Source organism: Eleutherodactylus coqui, chromosome 12, assembly GCF_035609145.1.
Source record: "Eleutherodactylus coqui strain aEleCoq1 chromosome 12, aEleCoq1.hap1, whole genome shotgun sequence".
Taxonomy (NCBI): Eukaryota; Metazoa; Chordata; class Amphibia; order Anura; family Eleutherodactylidae; genus Eleutherodactylus; species Eleutherodactylus coqui.
Window position 1 is genome coordinate 130,479,016 of NC_089848.1, and position 9,018 is coordinate 130,488,033.

At 56.6% G+C, this 9,018-nt stretch overlaps 1 protein-coding gene across 2 annotated transcripts in view; it reads right to left on the reverse strand.

The window, feature by feature from the left end:
- ARHGAP21 (Rho GTPase activating protein 21) overlaps positions 1-7,019 on the reverse strand; it is a 151,148-nt gene extending 144,129 nt beyond the window's left edge. For both annotated transcript variants that reach the window (XM_066585526.1, XM_066585524.1), the window contains exon 1: positions 6,776-7,019. In XM_066585526.1, coding sequence (XP_066441623.1) covers positions 6,776-6,862 — 87 coding nt within the window. In that variant the 5' untranslated portion in view covers positions 6,863-7,019. The remainder of the gene's footprint in view (positions 1-6,775) is intronic.
- Positions 7,020-9,018: the final 1,999 nt, after the last annotated feature.

Genomic DNA, 9,018 nt, shown 5'->3' on the forward strand with positions numbered 1-9,018 from the left:
TTTCACACCAAAACAGGATATTTGCGGTGGATTTTTTTGTTCTTGCCTCTTTTTTGTGCACGTATTCACAGCGCGTTTTTAAAAGCACGCAAAAAGCACGAGATGGTCGCACAGACTTCCCTCGCTCCAGGCGGACATATACGCGTAATCCCATGGACTTTAATGGGCCAAACAGACCGCAACAAGCTGCATATCAGCGGGGTTTATGTTGTCCGTATGACGCAGTCTGACAGTGTGAATGAGCCCCACATCTTCGGCTGGGCTTCTCGCCAAAGCTACTGCTCTCCTAGGTCAATCTGAATGACAAGTCTGGGATGTTGTGAGAAGCCAACAGACGGACCCCCTTCACGATTGTGGGGTCTACCGGGCTTCGGTACACAATTCCATGCTTTACCGGACAAAACTGTGCGCCGGATGTCCAGGAAACGCACGATGCCCGAAGTCACCTGTACGATCGCTCTACACCAGGCGTGCGGATCAACGACCCCTCCGCTCACCAGCCGCGCCGACCGGCGCTACGTAGACACAGATAGTTCCCTTTCCCCAGAAAGAAGCCGGAGGAGATCTCAGGAACGTCTCCAGTAGCTGCGGATCCGCAGGGAATCGCCTGAGCGCCGCTAGAAGCCGCGTCCATCACAATAATCATCCAGACTTGTTACTGTAACCTCCACCCTCCGCTGACACTTCCAGGACCGGCGAGCCGCACATCTGCCAGGTCACCGCGGGACGCCGCGGCACACCCTTTACGGGTCAGTGACATAATAAGCAGCAGCCTGTCGACACATCCATATCTGCTCAGTGGAAGCGCCCGACACCTCGTACAGCGAGGAGGATCCAGCAGCAGACGATGCCATCGCCCCTCACTAGTACTCATTACGGGTGAAGACCGAGCCGCTGTGAAGCGAGATAACCCCGACAGCGGCATACCGGTGGGAAAGAGCGGTTACGAGGGTCGGAGAACAAGGCTGCTTTCTAACAGCGCCGCACCCGTCCGTGTCTGCATCTCATTACAGGTCATTCTTAAAGTGAATGGAGCTGAGCGCAGTACCGCACACAACCTGTGGCCTGGTATGGCGCTGTTTCTAGAAAGCGGCCATGTTTTTCCTACAGAACATAACCCTACTAAAGTGTAATGCCTGATAAGCGCTTGGTCGGCAAAAGAGCGTCAGGAGAGACGGCCGGGAGAGCGGGGAGTCGTACGACAGCAGAAGCCTTTCGCCGGAGGCAACTGGACTGCGTACTCCGGCAGCATCAGCACGATATGGTAGTACGGCCAAGCAGTCGGCCCCTCCGCCCGTAATCACAGATGTCTGGCAGTCCACCCGCCTCCAGTCGCTGTAAACAGGCCGTCCTTCATAGATGAGCGATAAGTTTGTTTGAACGGAGCGGCCCAGGTGAACAGGCAGTTGCCCATCTATGAACGACGGCCTGTTTACTGTGCATGGAGGTGGTGGGCCGTTCACTAGTGATGATGGTTCATGGGCGGTAAATCACAGCGCCCGAGGGGTCGTCCTGGGTACCATCACCCGTCCGGCGGGTTCACACATTGCGGATTAGTTACAGAATTTCCAAGTTACAGCAGAAATCCGCAGCGCCCCCCCCCCCCCCCCCCCGCTACATGTGGGCAGGACCTGCTTCAGTCCCACTCACTAGTAAGGCATCCATAACTCAACTGCGAAGGGAGACGAGCGCTCGCTGCACCCGCCAGCCTGCATGCAGGGATGCGCCAACCCACGGAGTGCAGGCATGCAGACCAGGACTCTGCGGAAGCACATGGAACACTCTGCTGCTGCTACAACATGACATTTACAAGCGAGCGTGACGCCGGTCAGCGGGCGCCGGGTACTTTATAGTGAACTGGGAAAAGTCCCAAACCAAATCCGGCTCCGTGCAGATTACTTCCTCTCTGGTTTGGCAGCAGCCGCAGTCTGGGTGTTATTGGAGATGGAAGCCTGAAAACGTGTGTGAAGCGAAGTGACCGCGGCGTCCTGACTCAGCCGGTCGCACCTCCGCACAACCTTTGGACGCTCCTTTTGTCAGCCGTCAGTGTGAACCGCCCCCTCCGCGGAGGGCAGACAACTTCTTGCCTCTTCCATCAGGCACTTGTGTAGAGGATATAGGGAGGGAGGAGAAGGGACCCCTGAAGAAAGGACCCCTAGAGACCACCCATGGCCCTCCTGCTAGCTCCCCAAATCCATGCCACCCCTTGGGGGCTTAATCACACCTCAGCAGTAGGATTGTGCGGGGTCTCTGTCTACCATCCTCTCCAATCACATAAGTTGTGGTCAAGGTAACATCCGAGGTCAGGACAGGAGAGGATGGGAAAGTTGAGTGTGAAGGCATGGGTCAAACTACGTCAATCAGGAAACAATCACACCCTTCCAGACCCTCCTGTCCAAGCATTCTCCAGCAGGGGAGGGGGCCTTAAATAACCAGGAAAGTGTCCGGACTGAATGGGGATGGAAAAGCTGGGTGCACATGCTGGCCCTTTAAGGAGAGCACCAGGCACAGGCGCCTTGTAAGCCTCACTGATCGCACCAGCCACACAGAAGGTTAGGAAGAAAGCTGCAACCGGTGGGCAATACAGGGCAGTGAGAGGAGCCCCTGGCTGTGGCCCGCACCATGCGGACCCTCTGAAGCAGTTATAGCCTCACCCACAATCTGCGGAAATTAGCCCAAAACTCGTGTGAAAAGGGACATGTGGTGCGGAAGTCGATTCCGCAGTAAGGAAACTTTAAGCCCTTTTCCGGGGTCGGAAGGAATACACGAGAAAACCCGCATGGGCAAGTCTGGAGGGTTTCCGCTGCGGATATTCCCCGTGTGGCGCCGGCCTTACATTACGTAATGGACCTTCTCCAAATATACCCGGCACAAATAAAATACCCCGGCGTCACGACTGGGGTACAAATGCTGCAGCCAGTGCAATACCTGAGACAGCCTGCAGACAGGAGGGGCGCTGTTCTCTAGTCCCATACAATCTATATATTAGGTGCATTAGAAATATGGTCCCCAAAATACTGAGCTACCCGTCCCAACAGCGCTGGAATGGAAGCCGCCGCCACTGACGGCTTCTCGGAATCTATACACAATCTATTTTGGCGTTCCTCGGACTTGAGGTGCGCGTTACGTCTTCCAGCATGACGCCCGCGGCGGAGGAAATATCACCGCATTCATCTAAGTAACCGCGATGTTTCCTTGCCGGATTCAGCGCGAGCGGCAAGAAGGACGCCGCGCACTTGCCGAGTCTTCATGAAAGAAGGGTTTATCCTTAAACGGCCGGTACCGCCACAGACGGAGTTCACCAGATTATGTCAAGCAGTTAACCTGCTTCGCTCCCCCCGCCGCCCAGGGCTGTCCGGGTCACAAGTGATATGCGCCAAAAGAGAGTGACGAGGCGCTGAGCATGTGACAGCGTCGTGCAGGCCACCGTGGAAGATGCGCAGCCGCCGCTGGCGAGTGAGGGGTGTGAAGTCACTGGTGTCTCCCGACAAGTCAGCACAGATCCGTCCTGACAGCCGTCACAGCACATCCGTGTAGCAGAGCCGCGGCACGTGAAGGAGGCGGCGCGGACTGGCAGTCTCATCAACACAACGTGTCCCATCAGGTGTGTGGAGGTCATGGAGGCGGCCACCTACCTGCCGCACAGAAGCCGCTGATTACAGGCGCCGCTGATCGTCCACCGGTAATTCTCAGAACAGGACAGATCATTAAGGTGATTTCCATTAGACGTTCAGACGTGCGGCAGGGACATCCGCAGACGCCTTAACCCCTTAGTGACTCGGCCAGAAGGGCCTGTTCTCTGCGCGGCGAACTGTGGTTTTTAGTGGCACCAGTTTTGGGTTCAGATAATGCATTGTACAAGTTATTTTTTGGGAGGGAGAACCCCTCCCCCCCCTCCCCCTCAGTTCTGCACATTTTATTACAGCGGTAGTCATGCAGCACAAATTACGCATTTTTTTCCTGTACGATTACAGCGCCAAAGCCATATTTTTTTTAGGTTTTTTTTTTCCCCCCTTCTTATACACAATACAACCCTTTATTTGGAGTGTTTTTTTGCATCCCTGCGCCCAAAGTCCCAGAACGTTCTCCCTGTAGAGGACTGCAATGCTACAATCACACTGATAATACACCGCAGTACCTCTAACATGGATTGTGACGTGAGAAGGGTTACCAGCGGGGATCGATGTTCTCACCAATCCCTGCTGTTGGTGGGATGCCAGCTGTCACTCATAGCTGGCTCTAACTGCGGATGGCACGGGCGCAGCGTCTGGGCACATGGGATGGAAGTTTGCGTCCATTCACGGGTGACCTTTTCCAGGCAGGACGTATATTACCGTCCAGGGGTAGGAAGGGGTTAAGGAGAGCGATAAGCTCTGGACCCTCCAACGCGGATAGAAGATTCCAGTAAGGGCGTTGTCTACACGGCCCGTCGTTTCCCCATCAGCCCCTTTGGGACATCAAGGAGCCATCGCTCATTCATCGGCTGACGGCGTCTTCTGCGCGACCCTAAAACCGCTCACTTGTCTGCCCCCCTGTGTAACCTGGAAGACTGCAGCCGACTGGCGTAGGGGGACGGACCACCGCAGTAATAGCCGTTTGTCCTAAAACGCATCAGGGCGCCAGAGGACAGACTGACCCCATTACAGACGGGGGTCCGACCGATGCCATTCAGTAGCGTCATACGACATGAACGAGCGCTCCTGTTCCGGGCGCGCGAGGGGAACAAGTTTTGGCTGAGGTGCCCGTTAGCGCCAGCAGACTTGCCCGTGTGAACGTACCGCAATCAAGACTTGTGAATCGTCAACCGTGAATGCCGGGCTGCAAGTGATGGGTGGCACTACCCGCGCTGGTGGTCCGGCCTGCAGACCCCACAGAGGCATCTTCTGCTCCAATAGGATTGCTAGATCTGCTGTGGGGCCTGTAGGTAGTACCCGGCGGCGCTCCGGACTGATTCCTGTGGTGGGGCACATTGATCCAGCGCCCAGACAGCGACGGGTCACTCGAGGCGAGACGCCGGAGCCTCCTTCACCTGCACTTGGCACCAAACAGAAACACAGGAAACAATGTAACATATGGCGGAGCGCAGCGATACAATGTAACAAAAACATGACAGCCGAAGCAACAACCTGTCCACACGACCCCAAGAGCCATCCGGGGGAACTACAGATGTAGCAACAAACCCCTCCAAGAGGTTCTGCAGCAGCCGTACACAACCAGGCAATGCATGCCGATTACTCCTTTAAACCCTCCTTACGGGGGTCTTCACTAACGCATCTTATGTCCCCCCATGGTGTCTTTCCAGAACGGCATCCAGAGAAGTGACAGCAAACTAAGAGCCAGGAGGGAGATCCGTGCGCCCACAAACAGCGCCACTGCTGCCCACAGGTAGAGTCTGGTACTGCGGCTCAGCTTCACGAACCTGCAATACCAGACGCAAACTACGGAGAAGAGGGGCGCCGTTTCTGGAAATATGAAGACTATTCCAGTGCGCTGCTGCACTACTACAACAGCAACCAATCGGTCGCAAATGTCATCTAATCACCAACCATGATGGCCGCCGACCGCTCCCGCGGACAGTCACAGAACTGGCGCTACACACTGACCGCCCTGGGCTTACACAACCAGGGACCGCTGCGTGGCCCCCGACCGCCCCCATGGAGCCCCGGAGAGTCGCAGAAATCCATCAGCGCTGAGTTTTTTGCAGCATTTGACTCCGCCGGTTTTGCGCAGTCCCATGGCAGCACAGCGGTCTTAGCCTGTGACTGGGGTCATGTGACCAAATTCAAGATCGCCTGCGACCGCCCAACCGGCGCTGAACCTGGCGGAGGCACGGGTCACAAAAAGATAATAAAAATTCAGCCGGATGGATTTCTGCGATTCCACGGGGATCCGTGGCGGCGTGGGGGGAGGGGGGTGTCGGTCACCGGACTGCGCAGGGATCATTGGTCACATGACCCGGTGTCACAACGGATCAGCGCCAATACGACTACAACCCTCATCGGAGCAACCAGTCGTAACGAAGCGCTTAACACCCGGACGGAGAACTGGCTTCTGTCCAAGAGCGATTCAGTGACATCATTACACGGCGAGCGCGAGATCCGTACGAGAAACGCCGATATCGCACTTATAACCTCCCGAATCTTCTGCATGTGAGATAAATATCGCGAGACGCGTAAAAATAGCGCGATGTCTCCGCAAAAGCAATGGAAACCACATTCAGCTCGCATTTACAGGGCCGACCGGCGTCGCACTCAGACCGCAGTTTTGCCCGGGCGCGTTTTCTACGGCATCGCAGACAAATAAACGCTGCGGTTTTTCAACGGTGTGAAAAAATAAATAAAAATACGACCGCCCCGTAAAGAGACGCAATCAGGGCGGCGCGATCTTCTCACGGGCGATTATTGGGCATTCCGCAACGCATAAGAGTCAGCTATAAAATACAAGCGGCCGGAAACATCCGATCAGAGACCAGCGGGGCATCAGCCGGCGGCACCTGCTGGCACCAGCACAGGAACAACGAGGAATGAAGCAACCAAGAGGTTCTGCAGCAGCCGCTGCCCCTGCAGCCCGGGCACACCACTTGTCTGATTGCACCGGCTGCCCAGGAATAAAGGGGAGGAGCCACAACTTCGGGGGGACAATGGGGGCCATTCTGGCACAGAGGCCACACAGGGGGCAGCTTTGTGTAGCCGGGAGCTGCTAGAGAACTACAACTCCCAGCATTCCCTGCAGGTGGCCTGTTCAATCCCTGGGGAGAAGGAGGGGGGGTTCTCACCTCCTCGACGCCCGAACTGCTAACGTGCGCCTCCTGCTGTTCCCTCTCGCCGTCCTCCTCAGGTGGAGCAGTCCGGCGGCTCGCCATGGTGAGGATTCCCGCTGAGAATTACAAAGGAGACGCGAAGGAGTCCACATTGGAGGGAAGGGGAGAGCGCGGGGACCCGGGGGAGGCGGCCGGCTCACCGGAGAGGAGCGGACATCGTGTCACCGCCGCCCGGCCACAGAGTGTGTGTGAGCCAGAGGCGCTCTCACAGTGGGAGGGGCGGGCCGGCGGAGCGTCGACCAATAGGGAGGCGGCGAGCGTGTCATCCGCCCCGCCCACTCCTATTAACCTCTGGGGGGCGGTGGGAGGGGAGGGTTTAACGCTTTCACGTGTGAGTATGGAGGGATGCGGGAGAGAAAAGGTTAAGGAAAAAAGAGGGCGGGGAAAGTGACGTCACACACCTGAATGTTTAAAATGTGGGTCGGGGGCCGCAGAGAGCGGGTGTGCCTGCAGTACGGGCGGAGAGAGTGGGAGGGGGCGCGCCGGGGAGTGGTGGCTGCGGCCTGTCTGCTTGCTGTCAGTGAATGGAAGCGCTAAGCCGGGAGTGCGTTCACACGGAGGTGCGGACAGCTGGCGCTTGTAGACCTGCGGCGCCCCCTGCGGCTCGTGGCAGGATTGCATTGCTGAAAATGTGTCAAACTTACTTGGAATTAATAGGAAAAATGTATCAATCCCGCTGGCGCAGGAAGCTCCCGCGTACGAGGCGGCGCCGCCCTCTGGAATCAGCGTGCTCAACTTCCACGGACGGGAGAAGAACCACTGAAAACCGCGGCTATCCCTGTGCGCGCCGTGCGTCAGCCTGCAGGGGGCGGAAATGCTGCGGAATGTGCGCCGCAAATTCTGCAGGATTCTTGCATCCAGAGCCGAGGGCCGCCTGCACACGGGCGGATTGGAAATGCCGCAAATACCGCCTGTAGCATGCAGCGCAAAAGTGATTCTTCCTGTGTGAGAGCGGAAACAAACCGCAGCTCGCTTCATTCCCTTTAAATTCCGCCTGTCCGCATTTGACGCTCCAGACGGGCCGCGGATTCTGCAGGAAGAGCAGAAGTTTAAGATAAAACAAAACCCGTACCGCGAATGTCTCACGGCGAGCCGTGCGAAGCGTCCACGGTACGGAAAAGAAGAAACCGCAGTACGCGTGGATGATGGCCGGGCGCAGGGGCGGATCCTGCTGCGGGCTCCCGAGCGCTGAATCCCAGCCAACCGCGTGCAGCCGGTCAGTCGGCCCTATCGCTGCATATTGCGACTGGATATCGTCGCCGCGGCTCTTCTGAAGGTGCAGCGTTCCCCTCCGAAGTCTTCGGCTGTGCGCCCCTCCTTCAGCGCCGCTGGTCAGGTGATGTGAAAGGGACCCGCGGCGCTCACTACGTGCCACCGCATCCCCGTGTGTAAACGTGGGGTGCGTCCACACGGACAGCAGAAATCCGCACGGACGCCCCCGGAACGTGTTCTACTCCTCTGTCAAACTCGCGCAAAAGTAAAGCGTGCTGCGACTGCTCCGTCTTGAAGCCGCACTGAGATCAGTCGCCATGTGACCACACCCATTACAGATGAAGGCGCCGTGCGCATTGCAACGTATGAAACACGCAGTTTCCTTGCCCGTGTGACCACGCCCTCTGCGGACGGCGCCCGTGTGACCACGCCCTCTGCGGACGGCGCCCGTGTGACCACGCCCTCTGAGGACGGCGCCCGTGTGTTGTGCGTACTTTTCACACGTGTAATAAGTGGCACATATGTATCTTACATGCGTAAAATGTGGTAATAAATGGCTCATACTCTGATTGGACCACAGTCACTAGCGGGGTGCCACAGGGTTCAGTATTAGGCCCCACTCTGTCCAACATATTTATCAACGACCTGATAGAGGGGCTGCACAGCAAAATATCAATATTTGTAGATGACAAAAAATTATACAATATAATCAATGCAACGGAGGACAATGTGCGGCTACAAACGGACCGAGATAGGCCGGGGGATCAGGGGGGGGGAATGGAGGTCAGTATCGATAAGACTATGCACATGGGCAGGAGGAACGGATGTCACCAATATACACTGAATGGGGTACTGCTAGGGAAAAGGGATATGGAAAAGGATCTGGGGGTATTAGTGGATAATAGACTAAACTGGAGTAACCAATGCCAGTCAGCTGCTGCAAAGGCAAATAAAGTCTTGGGGTGCATTAAAAGAGGTATAGGGGC